The sequence below is a fragment of the Eublepharis macularius genome, chromosome 14, assembly GCF_028583425.1.
Source record: "Eublepharis macularius isolate TG4126 chromosome 14, MPM_Emac_v1.0, whole genome shotgun sequence".
Taxonomy (NCBI): Eukaryota; Metazoa; Chordata; class Lepidosauria; order Squamata; family Eublepharidae; genus Eublepharis; species Eublepharis macularius.
The window spans coordinates 32,652,134-32,677,558 of NC_072803.1; the positions used below are offsets into that span (position 1 = coordinate 32,652,134).

Below are 25,425 nucleotides of genomic sequence, written 5' to 3' on the forward strand. Positions count from 1 at the left end.
CCAGTCGTAGAGCTCCTGTGTCATGCGTAGTGTGACTTCTTTGCAGGGATAACAATAATGAAAATCTTGGTGTGAGTTGACTTCCTCACCCGTTTATGACTCCCTCCTCTCCAGTTCATTAATTATGGATACTTGCATTGATGAGATGGTGCATGGGGAGCAGTAGGTTTGCATCTTCACAAAGAAAAGATTTCACATGTGCTTATCTTAATGAGTCTCATTCATCCTGGTTCCTCACAAACAGGTGATGGGCCCATAATTATTTGGGAGAATGCCTTGACTTTTCTTTTTTTAGAAAAAGAGAGTTTTAAATGAACTTTCAAAAAGAAATCTTGCTATCTATACCCCATGGATGTTACATGCACTCACAGCATTAAAATTGCTGAAATGTACCTTTAGGATAGTGTTAGTCCTTGTGATACCCATCTCTGCTACTGTCTGTTAACCACCTAGGCTGCATCCATGCATGCTCTGCATGCATGCTCTGCATGCAGATGTTGCTCTGTCTGTGCTCTACAGCAATAATTTGCCACTAGAGTTTCCTGTATGGGTAATGCAATCCAGTTGTCAGTATTACAGGGCAACAGTAGCACAATATTCAATAGTGTGTGAGTGTAGCCTTAGGCATGAATCCTGAACTTTGTTCTGCTTTTGCTGTACCTTCAGCTAAAGCAGGAGGAGGAAATGGGTTGCATGGGGGAGTGAGAGCAGAAAGTCAAGAATGTAAATAAGTCAAGGGCATTGATGGGAGGAAACCGGCTACAACCATTGTCCCTAGATCAGAATGGGCTCTGTGTGTGTGTGTGCGCGCGCGTGCACTGTGCATGTGCGTGTGCACTGTTTCTTTTTGTCGGTGGTGATTTCAGACCCTGTTTACCATGAAGGCTTCAGCTGTGTAATCCATCACTTTGCTCTCCCGCAGAAGAGCTTGTAGGAAGCTCAAACTATGTCAGAATTTTTATGAGTATTTTGACATATGGGATTTTTCTACAGAACTTTGATTCCTTTCTAATAAATTACATATCTTTTCTCATTTTGCATTTGCAAAGTGAAGCCTGATGCTAGAGCAATGAGTATGTTTTAGCTGACAACTCAGTCTTCATCTGCAGTTTCTCACGCTTGGAAAGCCAAGGCCGTGGCCTCTGTTGTTGCCTTATGGGATAGAGATTACCGCTTTTTCAAGCCAATTGCCTCTGTATTCTTGCTCACACAAAATGCCAGAAGAGCCTCCTCTACTAAAGGGTCTTTCCAACAGCATCTAGGGAACTTTGAGGTTCCTCAAAGATATTGATTCAGCTGGTGGTTTAGGGCTTAAAATAGGGTCACTGTGTCTCTCTTTAAAAAATAAACATTCAAAGAAGGGGGAAAGAGAAGGAAGAACCAAAAGATGGCGAGCATGGAAGGGGATAAGGAGAAAGTCAGGGCTGGGAGAGAGGAGCAGAGAAATAGTTAAAAGTGGGTCATATGTGTTGGACTGGGCTTAAAGGTCTGTCCAGGGTCTGAAAAAGTTGGAGACTATTGCTCAGAGAGGAGGACAATGCTGACTGATGACTTCCCTAGAAAGTCAGCTAGGCCCAGGAGGACCAGTCTTTCTAGTCCTGCAGTGAGCAGCAGCAGTGGCATGTTGGGTGTGTCTTATGTCACCCTCCCAACATACACAGGGCAAAAATGAGGCCATCTGGGCTTGGCCAGTGTCACTTACAGTGCAATCCTATGAAGAGTTACGCCAGTCTAAGTTAATTGATTTCATTGGGTTTGGACTGGAGCATCTCTGCACAGGATTGCACTACAAGTGTGCAACCCACAAGGCTTCTGTAGCACATACACAAGTTGATGCAAGGAGTTTCTCCAAGGTAAAAAAACAACAACCCAAGGTATGCCGACACACACGTGGGTACAACTTGCATGTTCTCTCTAAGAGTGATTTTCAGAAGAGTACATAACAGATCAATACCACTTGCCCTTGTGCTCCTCTACGTTGGGATATCCTCATTTCTTAAATGTCTCTTCCCATTTATTTATTGTTTTAATGGATAAAACTTGGTCTTATTTATTAAACGGTTCATCTGCAATCATCAAAGATGCCTTTGACTTTTAAGATTGGGTTTCAATGAGATAGCCAATAAGCTATCCTTATTTGGGCAACTCCATCCTGACTCCAGACTTGGCTGGTGCTACCACCAGCTTTGTTTATCACAGCCGGCATTCTAACTGTGCTGAGAAGTGCCAAGGCTCATCCCATTCCCACAACATGTCTGTTGCATCCTCTTCCTTTCTCTTGGGTAGATTCACAGTACAATCCTAAGTAGAGTTACTCCTGTCTAAGACCATTGACTTTAATGGGCTTAGACTGGTGTAACTCTGTTTAGGATTGCACTCTTGGTCTTGAAGCTTTTTTATTCTTGCTCCCTCTTGGTAGATTCCTGCCATCAGGAATTAAATTCTAGAATAACTTAAATTTCTCCTTTTAGTAACATGACCAAGGGTCAGGCTTTTTCATGGTACTATGTGGCCCTGAGGAAAGGAATGGAATATAGGAATGACAGATAATCTGGGATATTAAAAAAGTAAACTTTTATTTTTATAAGAAGTGTATCGGTTTCATATTATTTCTAAAACTTGATGGTTTCAAAAGAGTAGTTCTCAGTTCTTAAAGTTACTTTACTTAAACCCAGTCACACAGATCTTCTCTCAGGCTTCACACAGTTTGCTTGCTTTTGATATTAATTTCTCTTTCAATTACAAGTAAGACCTTTTCTCAGGCACACACAGTTTGCCTGCTTTTCCTTGACTGAATATTCTTTCACAACCACACAGTCCAGGCTTCCACATAGGTTATATTTCTCTCAGAGCTGCTTAAAAATACTCATGCCGCACACAGCTTGCCTCTCTTGCCCTGACTAAATATTTTCTCTCAGCTCTCGGTCTAAAACTGCATTCACTCCACCTACACTCTCAGTCATCAACCAATCATTTCACTCACTCTTCCCTCTCTCACCCCCAATCTTCATCTATACCACACCAAGCATTTAAAGACACATACACACATTTACTTAAAATCATTACAATGTTGCTCTAGCTGCTAAGGACTTGGCCGATGCTGCCCAACACTAAGGGAATCCCCTCTGCAACCCAACCTGCTGCTCCAGCAAATGGTGGCCTGTTTTAGGAACAGACTTTCTCCATAGATGCCTCAGGGTGCTCGGCAATTAGCCATAACTGTGTTCTAGCAACCAGCCCTGTACCTGCTATCCCAGGTTTGGTCTTATCAATCTTTATAGCACCATATTCCAGTACAAAACAACAAAAAAAGGATCCTGACATGAGTTAATTTAAGGAGATCCAAAAAAAATTCTTGTCCAGCCCCTAAGAAACTGGCCAGTTTTATGCTAATCCAACACCTAATTCCTTCCCAATCCTAATGGATAACTGGATCAAACTTGAACATCTTGTGTGTTCAGCCCTGGATGGGAACAAGAAGAGTTCAAAAGCTTTTGGAGGTAGTCAGCCTTGTCATTGAATGCCTCCTCTCATGGTTTGACCCCAACAATAGTAATTTTAATTGCTTTTATGCTACGTTAGTTGCCCTAGCAAGTGACTCTCTGGGTATGTGCTCACAACAAAAAGTAAACTACTTTTGCTTGGAAATTAGGTCCAATACATGCATTTACTGAGCTGGCCTGGTAGCCACCCAAACCTAGGTCAGGTTGGTGGGATTTACTATTGTGTGGCCAAAATGTAAGCAATCATGAGAGACATGCATTTAAAAACAAGATTGCATGGTTAATGCCTCTGCTGCCATTATATCTAGGGGGGCTTGTATGGGAGTGAATGGGATCCCAATGACCTCTAATACTGAGTTGCTGTGTGGACAAGTGATGACCTTGCTATGAAGTTCTTTTATTACACAAAATTGGAGCCGTTTGCTGGATGTTGTCATGTATGAATTGAGGTCAATTTGTTGATTCCAGTGTGATTTGCTTTCTTGTAAGTACCTTTAGGATCTTAGCCTTTCCATGAGCGCTGCTATTCCTCCCCTGTACGAGCATGATCGCTGTAAGCCATTTCACAATTTAGGTGAGGCTAGCTCCCTAATTCTGGATACCTGTATATCTGTTTGCAACCTCGTCGCGTGCTGAGTTCACACGTACGTTTTGTTTTGGGGATACAGCTTCTTAAAAAGTAACGTGTGAAGGATCGCGCGAGCTTGCAGCAGGGGGCGTCGCTGCGCCCTCCTCCTCCGCGCCTGCCCTGGCCCCTCCCCTCGGCGCAGTCCGTCCCGCCTGAAGGTGGGGATGGGGGAGCGGGAGGGAGGGAGGCGGCCTTCGGGACACTCCTGCTGTGGCTTCCCCCCGCGGCTGCCAGCTGATGCTGCGAGCCGGCGCGCCAGCATCCTCAGCCAGGCGGGGACCGGTGACGGCAGCGCTGTAGGAATGGGACGGCCGTTCGAGGAGGCGTCCCCGCCGCCTTCAGCTTTCTCCCCGGCCCGGTAGGGCGCCTGGGCGAAGGGACCGAGAGAGGAAGGCGGGCTGTGGCGCTTCGCCCGCAAGCACGAGCAGAGCGCGTCGCGCCAGGCAGCAAGCAGCCGGAGCGCCGGCGCGCCTCCGCAGGCAGCCTGCCCGGCGGCGGTGGGGCGGGAGGAAGCCGCTGCAAGGCGGGGAAGGAAGGGAAGCGGGGATGGCTCACGGCTAACCACATCCGTGCCGGATCGGCCCCGGAACGCTGGCGCTTCTTTCGTCGGCTCGCCTGCCCTTCCCCTCCATTTTGAAGGCGCTGCGGCGGCGGGGCCAGGCGGCTTGCCCGGCAGGAGCGCGCCCCGATGGCCTTCAGCTCGTCGTGGCAGATCTTGTCTCCCGTGCAGTGGGCCAAGTGGACGTGGTCGGCGGTGCGCGGTGGAGGGGGGCCCGACCAGGATGCCATTGCCGGGGGAGACGGAGAGCTTCGAGCGGCGCCGGGGCTGGAGGACGACGAGGAGGACGCGCGGGCGGAGACGAAGTCGCTGAGCCTCAGGCAAGTCCGCGCAGCCTCGGCATGCCTGGGCTTGGAATGACCGTTTCACACGTTACACAGAGGCGAACCTGGGTTTGCCGCTGGGCGGACGCTGCCTGGGATCCGGGTCGGCTCACACGCATGCATGTAACTTAAGGGGCTTGGGGGTACCCTTTATGGATGTGTGGTTCACACGTGCACGCTACCATCCCAGATCGAGCTGCAACTCGCCTGAGCTCCAAACACTTTCATTGGATTCAGTTTGAAGAGACAGCTGCTCAGAATTCCAATTCCAGTATAAGCGTGTGTGAACCAGGCCTTGATGACTAGCAGCTGAATGTGTGAACTGATTCCACTGCAAAACGTTGCACTTGCTGCCAGTAGAGGGTTCTGTGTGGTTCTACATCTACAATGGCCAGTTCATCAGTGGAAGTCATCCATTGATGTTCCACTGAGCAAATGGGAAATGTGTATGTATGAACTGGCCTTTGAAACTGGAGGCCCACGCATTCAAAGCTCTCTTTTGAATGTGCCCCTGTGTGGTGAATGTCTGTCAGGATAATAGTATAGGAAGTGGCTCTTTATTTGTTAGTGAATAATTTTGAGAGCTTGGTCAGAGTGCCAGCGTGTGACTATAGAAAAGTGAGAATATTAAATGATGCAACACCTCTGAGTGTGTGCAAAGTGCATTTATCTCACTATTGGGATAATGCAAAGCTGGGCTTATTGTCATTACTCTGTGATTAGAGGAATGTGTTCTGCATATATTTTGAGGGAAGATTAAAAGATCAGGGCTTTCTGGTTAAAAACAACCCCCACATTTTGGAGTTATTTTTTAGGAACCAAGCTTGTTTGAAAGTCACTTAACCTTTTTATGCAGAATTATTTCCATCTACTACTAGCTCAGGGATTGTGATCTGGTTACAGCAGTCAGTGGCAGTCTGCACATGCTTAGAGGCACTTTGCTGTTTACCTCTTGCTCCAAGACTGAATTGGTGAACCAGAATAGAAACAGGGTTCTGGAGGAAAGTGTCATTAAGCTGAATTCCTGCCTTTAAATAGTCAAAACAACTCATCTATTATGTGGCTGGCAAAATGAGAAGGGCCAGGGTGTCACGCTGTTCAGCTGGTGCACCTTTTGGGTAGGGAACCTTTCCTCCTCTATGCCAGATATCTATATAGAGGCTGGCAGTGGTGCTAGAGAGGCACTCTGCCCATGCTTAAAACCTCTTTTATTCATTATGGCTCTCCCCTCCATGCGTGAGACCAGGTACAAAAAGCAGGGCCTTTGCAAGCTGTTCTACAGAAAGCCCCTTTCCACATTAAGTGCAGCAACTGCTGTTTTGCTGCAATAAGAAATTTGATGTGAAGGGGGTAATGTACATCCTCAAAAAGCAGTGGCCATGCACCAGGGAGCCAGGCCTAGCTGCAGTTCTTTGTTGCACATCCCCATGTGTTTGGGAATATGTACCCTCCCCATGTCACATGTTGGGGATGAGTCACTGGCGGCCATAGGGCGGAATCTGATCTTCGGAGGGCAAGGCCAGTTCTTAGTTGACTTTGAGGAATAATGGTGTATGGAGGTGACTCAGGGATATAGCAGTGTAGCTTTTTGCTAGCTCTCTGCTTTGAAGAGAGGATGCGTGTGTGCTGGTTTTCTTTCTCCCATCTCTTCAGAGGTGGTAAAAATAGCTGCTGACCTGAGCTTTATGTGGGAACTCCTAACGTACCCAAGCTGCCATGTAACATGTGAAGCTGTAATGAAGGCTTCTAGGGCTGAGTTTACAAGAACTCCATTTTGGGAATTCCTCCAATATCCGTCTGCAGTTCTGACTTCTTTGTCACCCGGAGCATCACCTTCCGCTAAGTCCGGGGTGCTCTCTCCATCCTGTGCCTGTTGCCATGCCTCTGATGCTAGCTGTCCCAGCCCCTGCTTTTCTGCTTTTAGAGTTGCTGTAGCTCCCGCATAGGGTAGCCCTGCTCTAGCTGGTGGGAGGTGTTCCTACCCAGAGATGGGCCACTGTAGATGCCCTTGTGGAGTGGAGGGTTAAACAAGAAGGCAGATTTCTTTCGGCATAAACACAGCAGTGAGAGGACTTGAACAGGGTGTGTGTGTGTTAGAGCATGCGCACGTGCGCACACTTGGCAGGGAGAAATCAACCGTTGTGCTGCGTCTTTTATGTTTGGTGGGGCGGGTTCTTAAAGGCATTCACCTTTTGTTCCCTCACATATCGAGAGTGTCTTGAAATGCAGGGGCCAGGCATGCAGCAAAAAACAGGCCCAACCAAAGCATTCCCTTGGCATTTCTGTTTCTTTCCCCGCTTGCTAGTGGGAGCTGCATGCCCTTGAGAGAAGCTGTGGCCCTGGCTGTGTTCTGGGTGGAATCGCCATCTAGTAGAAGGAGATGGGGTAAAGCATGAAGCATGTCAACAAATAAGCTGCACTTTATTCAGTCACATCAACACCAAGGGGGCAGCGATGGTGTTGAGGAAATTGCTTTTTCCTTCAGCTTCACAAAGACCAGTATACACGACTGTGGAAGCTGCTACTGAATCACCTGTTCCCTATCCTGGAAGGCAGTATCCCAAATCCCAGGTTTCACTGAGCATAATTGTGACATCTCCTCCTCATTGAGGGAAAGGGATTTGCACTGTCAGTTTAACACATTTGCATGGTTGAATGAACCATGGTGGAAAGGTCACTAAAAGTCTCTTAGCTGTGATAGAACTATAGAACCTCCATGTAGCTTGAACTTCTGAGTACCAGATGCTGGGAATAAACGTCAGGGGATGGATGTCACCTTCCTACTCTGGTTGTGAGCCTCCTGGGGCATCTGGCTGACCAATATTGGAAATAGAGCCCTGCACTAGGTGGGCCTTTGGTCTGATCAGCAAGACCTTCTGAGATGTCCTGACTACGCAGCAGAATTGTGGAAGGTTGGTAAACCCCTACCCAAGAATGTATTCACAGCTGCTTTGGAAGTGGCTAATTCATCCTTCTCTCCCCTCCTCCTTGGCAGTTCGGATTCGGAAGGCAATTTTGAGACCCCTGAGGCAGAGACCCCAATACGCTCGCCAGGAAAGGAGCTCGTTGACCTGTTCGAGCCTGAGGCTGAGTCCCAAGGTAAAGAGGCGCCGAGCTATTTACTTCCCCTTTGTAGAAGCCAGGTGGATGCAGGTTGATGGTTTCTTGGACCTTGATATAAATCCTGAGCAGGTTGGATATCCTTGGACTTTGGTGGGTGGTCAGTAACCTCTCAGTACAGGGATGTCTTTAGCATGATATAAGGAACCGTTTTATCCTGATGTTGGACTCTGGTGCATTTAATGGCACCCAAAATCTGCTGCCTGTCCTAGAAGCAAACCTTGTCAAGCAGCCTATAATACTCATACTTAGCATTTACATTGTGCTTTCAGCATTCATAAGTCTTCAGATAACGATCCTTATAGTTTTAGGTGGGTAACCCTGTTGGTCTGCAGTAGAACAACAGGATTTGAATCCAATGGCATCTTAGAGAGCAATAGGATTTTCAGAGTGTAAGGCTTTCTAAAGTCAGAGTTCCCTTTCTCAGGGGGCTCTTGAAAGGTTACACCCTGAAAATCCTATTGGTCTCTAAGGTGCCACTGGACTCAAATCTATAGCATCCCTTGTAAAGATGTCTTGTACTTTTGCCCATATTCCAGAGAAGGGGCTGAGCAAAGGCTACCTAGTGAATTCATGTCACCAATGAGATTTGAACTGACAACCTTCCTGGGTCACAACTCAGTCTCTTAACCAGTACACTACACCACCTTCTATGCATGAGGCAACTTATTTGGGGTTGTGTTTTTCCTTTTAAGGCTTAGTGCATTTCCTGAGCTCAGGTGAGGAATATGAGACGGCCTGTTTGGAGCACAGCTAGCAGAAGCTGTAGAATGGGGAGTTCTCTGCTAAACCCCAAGAAGGCTTTTTGAAACAGCCTGTCAGTAACAGCAGTCAGTTCAGTGGGTTGGGGCTTTGGTGTGAGTAGGGAAATTGCAGCAGTGGGTAGTGGAGAAGCCTGTTAGCTGAGCTATATAAGGAGAAACCCAGTAGCATACGCTGCATGTAAGCACCATACAGGGAAGTGGAAGAAAACCTTTGTTCTAAGTTGCTTGTTCAGTGTGGTGCAGAGTTTTCCAAAATGGGTTTTGTGGGAGGGTCCCACAGTGAAAAGATTACTCATGACAGCTGGAGGTTGTTGGAAAATAGCTGGCCCAGCAATTGATAAGGGCCAAATCAGACACCATGCTGGGAGTTTCATGAATGAGCTCTCATGTGTAAAACATACACACAGCCCTGACTGGGATTGGGGGAAATGCAGAGGAATGATTCGGGAAGCCTTCCTCCCAGCACTGTTTTTTCAGATCTAAAACTTCGCTAAGTAACTTTTTTGCTCCTAAAAAGCCAAGGCTGCAACCGGACACCATCATCATTTTAAGTTTGCATGATGGGGTATGGTTTTTTTCCAGGATGCTGATAAGTTCAGATCTTGACCTCTGTCCCCCACCCTCTATTTTGGTAACATCTATCCTTCATCAGGTGAATTTGAAAGCTTGCGAGCTGTTTTGTGACATTTTGGTTGATCGTAATGAAAGGTATTACATGGCTTTATGTTCTTGTTTTTGACATTGCTGTTTTTGCCATTGGGTAAAACATATTGTGTTCCCAATCTGTGTTAGGGTCCCGCATGGCTGCCGTTGTTTCAGCCACATCAAGAGGAGACGACATGATGTGTCTCCAAACACTGCAGCTGTTTGATGGCTTTTTGTGTGATTCAATAGATCTTCAGACACTTTTGTGCTTAGCAGAACTGCTGGTCCTCTGTGATCCTCAGTTACAGCAGCTGCTTTCAGCTTTAGTGGGAGATCCCAGCTGCCTCTGTATGTGGCTTATCTGTGTTTCATAGCATTCCACCCCCCTCCCCACCTTTTCCTCTCTTTGCTTTTTAAGACACCAGAATCGTTTTATAAAAGAGGAAATGTCACTCTCTGCTAGCAAGGATATGACTCATAGCTGAACACCCCCCCCCCCCCCCGTGCAACTGTTTCTTGCTTCCAGTTGGGCATTTTGATGCTCTGACTTCTTTGTAACAAATGTATTGGGGTGATGCAACCTGTTGGAGAAACTGCTTTTCACTTTATTCCTTCACTCTTCTGTTTTATTTTTTCAGTTGTTACCAAATGAGAAAGAAAAGAGGCCTCTTGGTGCAGCCCCTGCTGATGGCAGAGACAGTATACAGGGGCAACCCTGTACCTTGCCTTAAACTCCTGTCTCCTTTAGCCCACAGGGATACCTTGCCAAAAATCCCCCAACTGTTGGCCAAAGGACATTTGGTGAATTATTTGTACCTGACATCCTTCAAGCTATCACTTGCAAACCCTAAGCTTTTGGAATTAACTCTTTCAGCTGCTTGAAAGGGCTGTTTCCCCCCTCTGATAGCTTAGTATCTCTAGAGTTCTGCACTAAATCTGCTGTCTGGTGCAGAGTCTGTATTCCTGAGAACTCCTGTTTTCCTTTGAAACAAGAAGAAACATTCTAGTCCTGCCTGCCTGCAGAATCCCACCAGTATTTACCCAACACTTCCCCAAAGCGCTTCACATTGGCTCAGCAATCTTGGCTTCCGGCTCTGTGCGGTAGATTGGCATTTTTTGCTCTTGTTTTGAGGAAGGTCTGCTGAGGCTGTGAGCAAGCGGCCTGCCCCGAGAGTTCATGGCAAAGGTGTGGGCTTCCCCGTTATGCCTCACTAGCACCTGTTGACAATATGTATCCCCATTCCCAGGCCCTTTTTCAAGGCCTTGGGTTGGTGAAGCCCTGCCCAAGGGGCTGCTGTTTTTCTGATCTTTCGTAGGCAGCTGACTATTTGAGGCCAGGGAGGAGGCAATGCGTGCGAACATTGCTGTCATTGCCAGAGTGGGATGGTTGTGCTGTGAGCGCTGGTTGCCTTCTGTGTGGCAAGTTATACGAGCCAGGCCAGAAGTCAAGAGGAACATCTCACAAAGTTTGTCCCCCTTGTGCAGCGACTGTAAAATGCTAAACAGTAAAGCAGAATATCAAGGAAATGGATCACCTTTGCATGGATGGTCTGGTAACTAATGAGGGCTTTCGTTCAATGTAATTCTGTTGAAACCGAAGACATGCTTAAGAACATAAAGGCTGCCCACCTGGATCAGATCAGGGGGTTCTCTATTCTAGCATTCCTCCCCCCCCCCCAAGCTGGCAACAACCCTCTCCACCACTTTTTAGTATTCAAAGGTATACTGCCTCTATACATGGAGGTTCAATTTGACTTGTGTGGCTAGTAGCTGTAGATAATCCTCTCCTCCCTGAATTTCTGTAATCCCCTTTCAAAGGTAGCGGCAGGCCTCTGGAGGGGGTGCAGGTATCAGCTCCTGATGGGGTCCAATTATCTTTGGTAGGTTATGTGAAAAGCCCGTGGGTTCGGTTGGGTACCTTGTTTTCCTTGGATTAACAGGTGTCCACAGTGGCAAGATTGGCATTTTACCATCTTCACCAGGCTTGCTCACTTGCCCCCTACCTGTCTCAGTCAGATCTGGCCACAGTAATTTATGCCACGGTCACCTCCACTTTAAACTGCTGCAATTTGTTCATTGCAGGGCTGCCCTTGAAGATGCTCTGTAAACTGCAGGTTCAGAATGCAGCTGCTAGGTTCCTGACTAATTTATCATGTTTTGCCTTTATGCAGCCTATTTTACAGCATCTGCATTGGCTTCTAACTGGCTTCTAGATAAAATTCAAGGTGTTGATTTTAACCTTTCAAGCACTATGCTGTCTGAGATCATCTTGCCTGAAGGACTACCTCTCCCAATACGATCACCCCATGACATCTGCTTACTGGTTATGCCCAGCCTCCAAGAGGCTAATTTCTCTTCTACCAGGTTGAGGGCCTTCTCTGTGGCAGCCCCGTCCTAGTGGAATGATCTGTCCGATAATACACATACTTTCTAGTTTCCACAGGGCATGCAAGGCAAAATTGTTTCAGCAGGTTTTAACCAGCCACTATGTCTCATATAATTTTTGCCACCTTTTTATTTCACCACTTGTTGTATTCTTCTGGGACATATTTTTTAGTTTTTAACGTGCAGGGCTTTTTTCTGGGAAAAGAAGTGGTGGAACTCAGTGGTGGAACTCAGGACTGCACAGTGACGTCACTTTGCATCAGCTGGAACAAGGGGGGAGTTTTTTAAAGTTTAAATCGCCCTCAGTGAAAATGGTCACATGGCTGGTCGCCCTGCCCCGTGATCACTTAGATTGCAGAGGGCAGTCTAAGCGACCCTCTGCCTGGAGATCAGGGGGCGGGGCCGCAGGCCATGTGACCATTTTCAAGAGGTGCTGGAACTCTGTTCCTCTGCATTCCGGCTGAAAAAAAGCCCTGTTAATGTGTAATATTTATTGTGTTTGTAATGTTGTAAACCACTTTAGACCTTGTTTTGAGGGAGAGGCATTCTAAAAATCTGAAAAATAAATAAAAAATAAATTGTTGTTTGAGCAAGTACCTTTTCCATCTTACCTGAACATAGTAAAATTCAACTTCTATAGGTCGCTCCAAGTTCTTTTATGAGAGAGGAAGAGCAGACCCCTCTGTTCACTGTTCAGAATTTCATAAACCTCTGTTCCAGTCCCCTATTGTTTCTCCAAGTGCCTTGCTGTTTGTTATAGGAAAGCTGCTCCATCTTCAGTTGTTGTGAAAAGTCTTCTGTGTCCCTGCTGGGGGACAGACCAGAGGTGCCTGATCTATGGTGGTGATTTTGGGGTGGGGTGGTGAGTATGTGCTGAGGTGGTATTGTGGAGGCAGATAGGAAAGAGTCCTCTGCTATTGAAGGATTACAATGGTGCCTTTTGGACTGAAGAATGCTTTTTTCTTTGGGCATATAAGGAAAAAAATCTTGCATGTTTGGCGAGACTGGAGATTGCAGCAGCTTCATTGGAAGCCCACCCTTCCAATTTAATGGTTGTGGGGGAGGAAGAGCGAGTCAGAAGAAAGAAAGCTGTTTATGCCACTCAGCTGAGGTTGACTCAGCAGTAAGTCACAGAAACCACAATACAAGCTTCTTCTTTTTTTAAATCATTATTTAGACATTTGCTGTTTGTGTCTGCACAAAATGAGCTCTGAAGAAACAGAATTAAAAAGGGAAACTTTATCGGGGATGCACAAAATGGTGGATGTCTTTCAAGGCCAGTGCTGTGCGCAGCTCTTGGGAGAGAAACATATGTTCCTCAAAAACATCTCGTCCTTGTGAGTGTGCACAGGCAGAACACATGCATTTGTGTATCTGCATGAGGGAGGGGGATGAGCTGTGGGGTGTAGTTACTGAGAGAGAGTGCTGAGAAGCCACTGATCATCACCCTAGTTAACCATAAACTTGCCAGATAGCCTTCAATAAGACATGGTTTCTCAGCCTCATTTCTGTGCCCCCCCCCAATTTATGACATGAGGATATTAGTAGTTAACACAGGCTGCTTCCACAGAGATTTACAAGAAGACCCCACAGTAAAGGGGACATTCAGACAATGTCATATCCGATCTGCGTATCTCTCAAATATCCTGTTTTTTTCTTCTTTTACTCCAGAGAATGAACTCCTGGTTCTCCCCCTTCAGCCCTTTAAAGTGCTTCCCCCCTTTCTTTACTTGAGTCATCAACCTGTATCTCCACTATGTGGCTAGGAAAAAGAAAGTGGAAACACTGGGGAGGGCAGCTGTGGAAAGTGCAGCTCAAGAAGGTAGGAGCCAGGGGTATAGGTGATAACGCTATGCTTGCCCTGCTTGCTGTTGTTGCCATGGTGGGGGGGGTATATTTTTGAAGCTGAAGTGCACCTATCAAGCTGCCCATTGGTCTGTCTGACTTGGTACTGTGTAATTTGACTAGCAGTGGTTTCCCAGGGTCTTGAGTCTTTTCCAGCAACTGTTACCTGAGATCACATTTAGCCACATTGAACCTGAAACCTTCTGCAAGCAAAGTGGGTGCTTGATCACTGAGCCGTGGCCCTTTCAAGTGCTTTTGGAACTCAAAAATCCCTGCATGATTGTAGCCTTGTATTTTTTTTAAAATTGTTGCTAAAAGTTTCAGGCAGACACCTTGCTGAGCACTGCTAACCTGATATTCTTTAACTTGAGATGCTAATGATGGATTCCAGAACATTCTGTAGGCAAAGTGTGTGCCCTTCCACTGAGCTCAGAGGCATCTCTGATTTTTACTTAACTTCACTGTGGACTGGGCCCCAGCTTTGAAAATAAGTTCAAGAGCTAAAACAAGTTCCTGAGCTAGACCTTGAATTTTATAATTGCCCTTTGAGATGGTAGCAATTTCTTCTTTTTTCCCCAGTGCGTTATACAGCACACACTCGCTTAATGAGCTGTGTGTGTCAAGTTAGATCTCACAGCCGGCTGACTTTCAAATCTCTCCAGTAACCTGTGCCAGACTCTTTCTAGCAATTCGATGGTGTTCAGAACTGGCAGAAGTGAATGTCAACCCATGCCCATGTTTGAAATACATTTGTACCATAAATCTGCATAATTGATTCTGATTGTGTGGTTTTGGCTTCAATAATTCTCAGTATTGCAGAGGATCAAGCACAGGGAAGAAAGTTTGGCCTTGTGGGTCAGCATGAGGAGGCAGGGTAGAGGAGGCATAACTGAGGTGAGGTTGCCGAGCAGGTAAAATGAATGTGGACTGCTTAATGTTCAGGTCCCAAACTTTCTTTGGTTAGAGATGTCAAGGTACAGAAAAAAACCTGATCCTTCTCCATATTTTCTGAAAGAGAAATCATAAATGTTGGGATGTGCTGGAAAAAAATCTATGAAATATTTTATGTTTCAGAATGAGTAAAATGCTTTTTAAGACAGGGTTTTGCTCACTTAAATTATCTAGGATGAAGATTTTCATATGAAGAAATCAGCAGTATTAGATGATAATTCTTTTGTATGCTGCAGACGTTTTCAACATATTTTCAGGGATATTTTTCTTATTGAAGTGTGACAAAATTTTTGCCTACAGTTAGTTTGTTGTTATACATATGATGGTAATACAACTATGGGAAAGTTAATTGTTTTCAATATTATAAATTGTAATTTAGTATCCAAATATATTGCTGGCTCAATAATAACTGTATATGAAGCTGTCTAAATAATTAACTTTTTTGCTTACTACCACCATATGTATGGGCCTACCTCTCATCTGGTAGAATTTAAGATACGTGCCCTAAAGTATCATAGGTGGCAGTAGTTTGCAACTCTTTCTCAAGCATTGTATATTCACATTTTTGCTTGTGTTCACTAAGCCATTTGTGCTTTTAAATTGCATATATATGCCAAATAGTTCAATTTTATAAGGTAACTAAGTTAGAAATGATGCATTTTATGTTATTAAAGTGCTGAAATATAAGGCTTGGTAAAGTATTAAATCTACTTCATTCCCTCCCCAGCATTACAGGTTTCTGGTAAAAAATTGATCCACCTCCCTCAGTTTCTTCAAAATGTATGGACATTTTATGTCTCTGTATCTTGTCGTTTAATGTTCAGCAAATACAACTGCCATCATGAGCTTATAATTTCTCTGCCGCTAGACGTTTTCCTTTATAAAGAAAAAGGTGTCAGATATAGGGCTGCCATTCAGATTGGTGTGCCTGCCAGATGGGACAGACAATCTGCTGGGACGTTTCCCTGCATGAGCCCAGTTAAAGTGGCCAGGTAATTCCCAGTGGACTGTCTCCCCTAGAAAATAAAATGTCATGGGCCAGCCCTTATTCCATGCATGAAAAGACATGTGGAATGTCCATATTTCTGGAAGCATCCAATTCTGCAGTGCAGATTATGTATGCCCACTGGAGCTGGGCTAATGCAGCCATTAAAATTCTCTTGATTTTCTTGCTCAGTTCCTGGGGCAAGGGGGGCGGGCAATGAGGAGGCAGTGTTTTGTGCAGGTAACATGCTGTTTTTAGTGACTTGCATGCTGCCATTGAGCTAGGGAGCGATTAAAAATGCCTTAACTCGGGCATCTTTCTCGTTTTGAAAGCTGCTTGTTGCTAGTGAAATAACGGAGTTGCTGCTCTGTGGTGGTTTGGGGGTATCACTCTGATGTTCTTCAGAAGTAGCTGCAACATACACCAGGAAGCATTAGAGCAGCTTTGCACAGCTTTGATTTCATCTATCTGGTGTACTGTTTCAGTGTGTCCAATACAAAACGGTGAGCAAAATGCATCAGGGCTGTGCTGGTCCCTATAATTTCAGCATTCTCTGCCTGTCTATATAGCTTTTGGGTCTGTAGAGCCTGGGCTCTTGTTTCCTGGCTTCTGCATGCAGGACAGGATCATGGCCAGAACAATTAGCTTCAAATGGCTCAAATTAGCAAACCAGTCACATGCTTTAAGGAAGGCAAAAACATGATGCAGTCAGGCACAGGCTGCTCAGTAGATGGGACGTTTTTACTGCTTACATGCTCTAAAATTATCTTTTTTGATGTAATCTGATGTGTGCCTCCAATTTAAAAAAAACGATACCCTGCTTTTCTCCCTAACCAGGAACCCAAAGTGGCTTTTCACATCATTCACCCCTCCTCCATTTAACCCTCACAACAACATTGTGAGGGCCAGGTAGGGTGAGAGATTGTGATAGGCCCAAGGCCCAAGGCCACCCCACGTCCTGGTCTGACACTCTAACCACTATGCCACACCAGTCCAGATTAATTAAATTTAATTTTAATTAATAAAAAATTACTTCAATTATCAGATATTTGGGAAACATAGTGTAGAGTGCCAGAGATTTGGATAAGGGTGGTAGCAGGAATGGGTTCACCTGTGTCTGATCAACAGAAATATGCCCATTGCTTGATGGCTGGCATCTGATTATGCAGGCTGGCTCCATTGAAGAGCATTGCACTTGAGATGGCACCAGAGATTATGAAAGGGCCTCCTTGTGGTGTTGCATCTCTGATGGCTCAGTTACACATGCCAGTCATCAAGGAATGCATGTACGGGACGGAGTGAAACAGCCCTGGGGGTTCCATAATAATAAAACTTTTAAATAGCAGGGGAGAAGCATTGCAGGGTTAGCTTTGGCTTGTCCTTAGCAATGCCCTGGACCTGGTGATGTGGCCCAACAGGTTTCTCTTGTTTTTCCAAATGTTTCAGAAATGAGACCCTTCCCTTGGCCTTTGCTTAATATCTGTGGAGGGAAGATTCTCTCTGGTTTAAGGGAGAATGGGCTGTGGCTACATTTGGGAATTCGAACTATGCAGCCAACTCCCCATCCAGCTCCCTGCTCCTCTTTGTAGCAGACCAGCATGCATGTCTTGTGAAGATGCTTGTCCCGTTTTCATTGTGTCCTTCCTGTGTGACCTTTTGCAGGTCAGGGCTGTGTGGATCCCAGAAGAACTTTCATGGGAACGCTTTTTGCCAAGAACATATAAAGGCTTCAGGAGGCTGTTTTTGGTGAATTTTGCACAATCCTTACAGCTCTAGTTGTGCTAGAGTGATGAGTTTGCACTGGCACATCTTGGAATCACAGCTCATGCTGACTTGGCTCGCATTTCCAAGATTTTTCTGAGCTGCAGCGAGCCTCTGACGTTCACATTTGTCAAAGCATTCACAGGCCAGCCGCCAGGCCCAAGTGGCTTGCTTATTCAAAAGCCCTCTCTCAAATGCAAGCTACAGCAACTTTTAAAAAATCCAATCAAGATATAAATCAGAAGAGTGATCACTTCATGGCAGAAGCCAGTAAGGTTGCTGCTGTTTTAATAACTCAAAGTGCTGATGGTATCACGCTCACTATGGTGTTTAGCACTTGCTTGTTTAATGCTATGGACCCAATGTTGGGTTTGACTGGGAAATCTGGGTCCATACCTGTTATGAGGTCAAAAGTAGAGACGATGGGGAAAAGCCACATTTGTTGTTCATGTAGAAAGCTGAGTGAGATCCAGTTTTAGCATGAAAAGGAATGTGCAGATGAGGGCAAGTGAGCCTTCTCTGGCTTGCTCTCCATTGTTTCAGCCATTTTTCTTCCAGCTCATGAGTGGAGAAGACACATGCATGTTTATTAAATGCACTTATAAGATGACTTGCTGTTATGGCTCAAAGCAGCTTATATTAAAATTTAAAGGCCATTAAAAATCATTTACCTTAAAATATATCTTTTAACACCATATACAAGAGCTTAAAACATCTAAAATCTACAAAATATCTTCACTAATGCAAGCTCTCTAGAAAGCATCCCGTACCTTATATGGCTGCCCGTCCCAAAGAAGTGGGGCCACCCCAGAAAAATCCCTGCACTGTTGATGTTTCCCCAGTAATAAACAGACATGGCTGATCCTGTCGTGTAATGTTTAGCCATGGTTCTCTTACCTCACTGAGCTTTGCAAGGCTTAAAAGAAAAAGGTGGTATGTTGTAACTCTCAGCCCTTGGGGTGCGTGAGAAAGAAGTTGAAGTGCAATGCCCAAAGGCCATCTAGTACAGGGCCGTTTTCACACATCTTACCTGCCACCAAAACATCGCGCAAAACATCCAGAGTACAGCGACTGTGACACAATGTCACAGTCCATAGGATACCCCTAATGCAGTCTTTGTCTTTACTTTTGCTTTTACAACCCTACAAGGGGCTGACTAATCAAGCACTTATTTCGTATGTACACTTCATCAGGAGTCATGCAATAAGTCCACCATATATCCACACAGGCATAATCATTCTCTTGTCTGTCTGTGTAGGCACACCTCAGTAGTCGGCTGTAGGGTCGTTGGGGTTGTTCCTTGGCATATTGGTTCCACCTATGGAGAAAATACATCCAAGAGGCTAACAAGCTTCATATTCTTACCTCAGATGGATGAAGTTCCCTTCTTCATCTCGCCGCACCTGCAAGAAGTAAAAACAAATATTACGTTAGGGATATCCTATGGACTGTGACATGGTGTCTGATGTGTTTTGAATGATATTTTGCATTGTTCAGCTGCTTCGTATATACTGTTTACCATTTACAAACATATTTATTAGTCTGCTTAGATTGTATACTTATCGAGATATGAAATTCTATATTGTTATAACTATATTTATTGGTATTCATTAGCACTTTGGCATTAGAGCACTTTATAAATATTTATATACGTAGAAATTGTTCCCTCAGTGAGAGTTTTTATATTACATTCGGTTGGCAGAGAGATTTAAACCCAAAGAGAGATTTAAACCCAAAGTTACAAACAGCAGAAAAAGAGGTGGGGGGGAGGTTTTACCAAAAAGACGCTTGCAAGTCCAGTTTTACAGAACAATGTGTGTGACATTACATTGTGGAGTACAGATAACTCAGTGATCCAGTGAACAGTAAACAATTCACTCAGAGCAGAACCACAAGTGACAAAAGGCACAGATTGGACACTTGTCTGCTTCCCTCAAGTTTTGATGGGAAATGTAGGCAGCTTGGCAGAATGTTGGACAAGTGACAGTTGAAAAGTCCATTGGACAGCAGTCAGAGAGCCAAGCTGCAAGACCAGGATGCCTACATTTCCCATCAAAACTTGAGGGAAGCTGACAAGTGTCCAATCTGTGCCTTTTGTCACTTGTAGTTCTGCTCTCAGAGTATGTGTGGGCCACTCCCAACTGTTCAGGGGGAATTGAACGTTCAGGGAGGTTGAAGGGCTTCCCTCTAACACTGGTTTCTAAGTATGTATATTTTTAGGTCTGATTTGTATCCATTTCTGCTTAGGCATAGAGATTGTCCAGTCTCGCCAGTATGAATGGCAGAGCTCCCTCCCCCAAGGCCTGTGAAAGGGAAGAATAGTCTTTGGAAACTGGCTGTCAGAGCTGCCCTGGTTGTGAGTCTGTTGGAATTTAACCACTGTTATAGCCACCAGAGGAATAGCTGGTGTAGTGACTTAATGGTGATACATTGAAATGATACCTAAGATACACCTGTCCCGTAACTGCATTTTAAAAACCACTGGCAGCTCCATGCACTGAACCCTCAGTGAATCATGTAGTGTAGGCTTGAGCGTTGGACTTGTTCTGGGCATATCCATGCATGGATAGTGAAGATCACTGGGCAACTTTCAGCAAGTCATTCTCAACATAACCTACCTCACAGGAAAATTCGAGACTAGTAGCACCTTAAAGACCAAAACTATTGCAGGGCAAAAGCTTTTGAAGCTCCCATCATCAGATCCAAGTACAAATGAAGATTCCTGAGCCTTTATATCCCATCTACAGGTAAGGTGTTGTAAGGAAGGGCATCTGGATGCAAAGGTACAATGCAGCTTGATTAGGTGGGGAGTGGTGTTGCAAAGAAGGGACTTGATTCTTGCTATTCTATTCCAGACCAATACAGTTACCCATCTGAAAATACCTCACAGGGTTGTTGTAAGGAGAAGAAAAGTAGGATCAGGACCTCTTTCACAAGCTACATTGCTTTCCTGGTGGAAAGGATGAAGTACAAACATTGGAATGAATGTGTGAGATGTACAGATCAAGGCCACAAAGCAGAATCTGCCTAGAAGTTCTCCAATGTAATCCCCATTGAAATGAACGGGAACTGCACAAGAGTGTGTTCACAGACTCCTGTAGCTACTTGTTTATTTAGATAAATACAGCCCTGCTTTTCTCCCTGGAGCAGCTTACACTGTTCTCCCTTCCTCCATTTTATCCTCACAACAACCACCCTGAGAGGGTATGCTAGGCTGAGAGACAGTGAATTGCCCAAGGTCGTCCACCAAGTTTCCGTGACAAAGTGGGGATTTGACCCTGTGTCTAGATCCTAATCTGACACCATAAAGACTCACCAATGTACTGTGGGCTGAACGTTCATAGGTAAGAGTCTGCTTCATCAAATGCAGGAAGCGTTTTGCCCATAAAGCTATTGTAGACATTTCTGTTACTTGAAACGTCATTCACGCCAGATGTAAGTTCTTTCTGTCTGTTCTAGAAACATTCTTCATGCTGCTTTCATGCCTTGGGGGGATGCTATTTGGATTTTCCGTATTTGGCATTAAAAGTCTCAGGCCAGGTTATATCTCTAACAACATAATGTCTTTTTCTTGAAGCTATGAGGTGTAAGTATCGTCTTTCTATGAGAAATAAGTTTTCTGAAGCTGCAAAGATGCCCAGGAGCTTACTCAGTTCTACTGAAGTGCTGTCAGGCTCACCCTTGATTTCTTCATTTGGGTCTGTGTTCAGATACTGGGGATTCCTGTTACGCACCCTGGGCCTCTCCCCTCATAAATAAAAAACGACAGCTTTCTCCTCAGATGAGTTGACAGGAGCCTCAACGACAATCGCACCCAAATAGACATGTTTACCAGAAACCTATCACACCCTGTCCTAATCTCATAGTAGATCTCCATTCTTTCCCCCACCCTCTGTCTTTATAAACGAGTCCTGAGAAAAGTTTGCGGCAAGCCCTGACAATTCTGGCAGAAACGAAAAAAAGTGAAAACTTGTGGAGAATAGCACCTGTCTGGCTGAGTCCTGGGGCACACAGTTAATTAATTAGTTGATGTATTTATAGCCCATATTCTGATTTTTGTTAAAAAGATCCCCAAGACTATTAAATTGACTGTGGGGCAGGTTTCCTAGTAGGGACACATGCAGTATCCTTCCTTTTTAACCTGTTCGTGGAGTGGCTGTTTTCAAACGTTTCCTGGGTAAGAGTTGTAGCTGTATGGTTTCCCCCACACTCCCTGCTGGGTTGTATTTGTCTAGAATTCTTGATGAAAGCCCCTGCCCCACCCCAGTTCTGTCACTGGAATTTATTATGCAGACTATGCAGAATGAATGGCAATTCTCTTTCTAACTTGTATGCTTTGTTCTTGCGGGAGGATGCAACTGAGGGGTTCAACCTCCAGTTTCACATGTCTGAGGCCAGATTAACCATGAAGTTCCATGATCTAATCTCCCAACTTTTTCTTTTTTTCTTTTGTAACTCTGAAAATCTGTCATCTTTTTATTACACCCTTTCTCCACGGAGCTTAAGAAGACATCCTTTCTCCCTTTTTAGTTTTATTTTCACAAGAGCCCTGTGAAATAGGTTAGGCTGAGACCATATAGCTGGCCTGAGGCCACTATTTCCTGCCAATGTAGGCTTGATCCATGTCAGGATCCCCCATGGCTGCTTTTTGCAGCTAACTTGCACACTGTGATTTGATTGTGGATCAACAGTATCATGTGTTGTTCAACCTTGAATGAAGCAAGGAATTAATTAGAAGGAAGATGTATTGTTGAAGGCTTTCACGGCCGGAGAACGATGGTTGTTGTGGGTTTTCCGGGCTGTATTGCCGTGGTCTTGGCATTGTAGTTCCTGACGTTTCGCCAGCAGCTGTGGCTGGCATCTTCAGAGGTGTAGCACCAAAAGACAGAGATCTCTCAGTGTCACAATGCCAAGACCACGGCAATACAGCCCGGAAAACCCACAACAACCATCGTTCTCCGGCCGTGAAAGCCTTCAACAATACATCGAACACCTCTACGGGGAGGAAACATTCCAACAGACCCGGAGATTGGAAACACTTCGGAACAGGTGACACTGAGAGATCTCTGTCTTTTGGTGCTACACCTCTGAAGATGCCAGCCACAGCTGCTGGCAAAACGTCAGGAACTACAATGCCAAGACCACGGCAGTACAGCCCGGAAAACCCACAACAACCATAATTAGAAGGAACTTAATTGTGAATTCTTTAGATTCACCATGAGTAATTGGTGGGAATTGACTGGATATGCAAATGTTATTTGATTTAATAAACTGGTCAAATTTTATCATTTAGCCACAAATGTCTCAAAGAATCAGCAGAAGACTGAATAATTACTATGAATAGTTAAATAAAATACTTGGTTGCCCAGTTGCTTGAAAATGGCAAAATCCAGCCCCGTTGAAAACTGCTGCTTTTGTGCATAATTGTTTATTCGGGGCTGGGGGAAGAGAATCTTATGAAAGAATATAATTTTTTTGTATTCCACCTTTCTCACTGAGACTTTTTTCTCTTATAAATGCATTTTTATTTATTTACATGAGCCTAGCTTTCACAGAGGTATTCAGCTTTTGTCTGAGCTATACCGCTTCAAACTAATGATGGCTTCCCACATGACCGAATGTTCCTCCATACCAAAGAAGAATCCTTCTATGTAGAAAACAAGTCTGGGAAGGGGGAAAATCTTAAGCCTTCTCCCTATATTAACTTTCTGAATATGGAGATTTTGAAAATCCAGTCATGTGAGCCTCCACCTCAGGGTAGTACAGCCCAGACACAGGTTTAGAATCTTAGTGATCTAAATTTAAAAATGACTCCCAAACTGGAGTTTAAAAAAATGATCAGGTTGAAGATCGCCCCTCCACAGCATTAGTTATATAGAAGGTACAGTCTTAACTCTGTTCTTCTGTCTGTCTTATTCTTCAGCGTCTCATGAAGGCAACGTGGAATTAGTAGCTAAAGTTTTGGAGAAGAGCTTGCAGCAGAAAGGCTCGGCTTCCGCAGAGGATGACTTGCAGGCAGATGGTGGAGCCCCAAAAGCATCAGTACCTGATCTTGGACTTGTCAGGGGTTCATCCATGACTCCCTGTGCGCCAGCAACAGAGCTGTCTACAGAACAACCTGCAGCTGTTGCAGAGGAAAGGGCTTCTCTGGAAAAATCAGATTTAAACCAAACTTTAGCAAGCGCTGTGCTGCCCGTTACTCATGAGGAACAACGGAGGAAACCCCTAGATGATGCAGAGATCACGGCTGAAGGGTATGCCGGAACCAAGCTGAGTGGGGAAGCGCTGGTTGTGAACAAGAGCAAGCTCCCAAGGGCAAAACCTTTTTCCCTCCAGAAAAAAATGGGAGGGGAGAAGGCTGAAAATGAAACGGCCACAGAGGACATCCTGGTGCCCAAAGTTTCCTACCATTTTGACCCAGAGGCATACAATGAAAACATGAACCCGTTTGTAATGGGAGGCTCCAAGCTGCAAAACTCTCCGCCTGCATCTCAGCAAAGCTTTGTTCTTCCAAAGGGCGATGCGAAGGAGTCCAATTTGGGGACAGTTAGGGAGTCTGAGGGCCGAGCAGTGAGACTAGAATTTGATTTTGAAGAAGGAGAAGAGAATGTGGAGACCAAGAAAGCCCCTCTGAGGAAAACTGGCAGAAAGCCAGCCAGCAAATTATCTCCTAAGAGGCAAAGAGGTGGTACCACTCGACCTGTGGTGAGCAACGAGCAGGTAGCAAAAGTGCCTGCAGCTGACATATCTGTGGTGCCGCTTCCTAAGGTCTCCCACCAGGTGGACAACAGCCAGTGGGACGATCCTAACATCAATCCCTTTGCGGGCAGCTCAGCTTTGCAGAACTCACCAACTTTGCAAAAGGGTTCATATGATTTTGAGACGGCGAACCCTTTCAAGCCCTCAGCTGGTGCTGGAGGAGACTCCTGCCCCACTGCAGAGAACAGTCTCAATGAGATTTTGGAGTCACAAGTGCTGGAGATCCAGGGAGGTGAACTGAAGAAAGGCTCAGCTTCGCCAAAGAAGGCCCAATCACGGTTGATAACGTGAGTGGTGAAGGCCTTGGGGTATCTGGCTCTGTCAGAAGGGGTGGCAGCCCTCTGGCTTGCAAAGATGGAAGCAGGGGCTGTGCTGGTTCACACCAGGCAAAGCAGAATTGTGCAGATGTATGCCCATTTTGAATCACTCTTCTGTTAGTTATGGACAAGAGGCTATTCAGGGCTCTAAAGCTCTGCCCCTCGACCCAGCAGTTCCCAAAGTGTGTGCCAGTGCACATGAGAAGGTAGTCAGTAAAATATTTAAATGCTCCTGTGAGTGCAAAGGATTCATTTCTTTACTCATTACTAAAAGCTACCTGTTGCATCTCTCCATGAGTCACTGTTCTGGCTGCTGCTCCTGTTCTCAGTCAGCCTCTGTTAGGGGGTAGAGGGAAGGATAGGTCACTCTGCCGTGTCTCTATACTGAGTTCAGTGATAAATTACTCATACTAGAAATGCGGCAGACTTAGCCCAACCCAGAGGAGGCTGCTTGTTGCATCTCCTCATGAGTTGCTGAGCTCAGCTTGCCACCTTGTAATCAGGAGACATGCCTAGAATGATGTAGAAATGCAAGGCAGGTTTCTCTTTGGGAAGCTTTTTCTTGCCTTTTAAGCTGTGGGTGTAAAAAAGCGTTGTGCGCTTCCAACATTAGTTCTGCAAAATCAAAGTGTGCCTCAGCTGTTTGGAGTGTGGGAAGAGATGCCCTGAAAATCCTATTCCAATGTCTCTGTCTTCTTCAAAACTGTCTTCACAGTTATAAGGGCTAGGAACTTGCATTTTTAAAAATGAAACTCTTGGGATAAAAATATGCAGAGCTTCAAGTGTATGCTGAGGCATATGCTGAGTCAGACTAATAGAGACTGCTGTGGCTTGAGCACTTGTCCAACCTGCATCCCCAGTCATTTTAAATGGGCTTGCT

General features: G+C 45.2%; 1 protein-coding gene across 6 annotated transcripts in view; it reads left to right on the forward strand.

Moving 5' to 3' along the window:
* The window catches only part of TACC1 (transforming acidic coiled-coil containing protein 1), a 93,646-nt gene that overhangs the window by 27,596 nt on the left and 40,625 nt on the right, over positions 1 to 25,425 (forward strand). For 2 of the 6 annotated variants that reach the window (XM_054997168.1, XM_054997169.1), the window contains exons 1-3: positions 4,419 to 5,010; positions 8,009 to 8,112; positions 23,393 to 24,515. In XM_054997168.1, the coding sequence (XP_054853143.1) occupies positions 4,820 to 5,010; positions 8,009 to 8,112; positions 23,393 to 24,515 (1,418 nt within the window). In that variant the 5' untranslated portion in view covers positions 4,419 to 4,819. Of the gene's footprint in view, positions 1 to 4,418; positions 5,011 to 8,008; positions 8,113 to 23,392; positions 24,516 to 25,425 lie in introns of those variants that run through there. The other 4 variants (XM_054997173.1, XM_054997170.1, XM_054997172.1 and 1 more) reach the window with 2 other exon arrangements.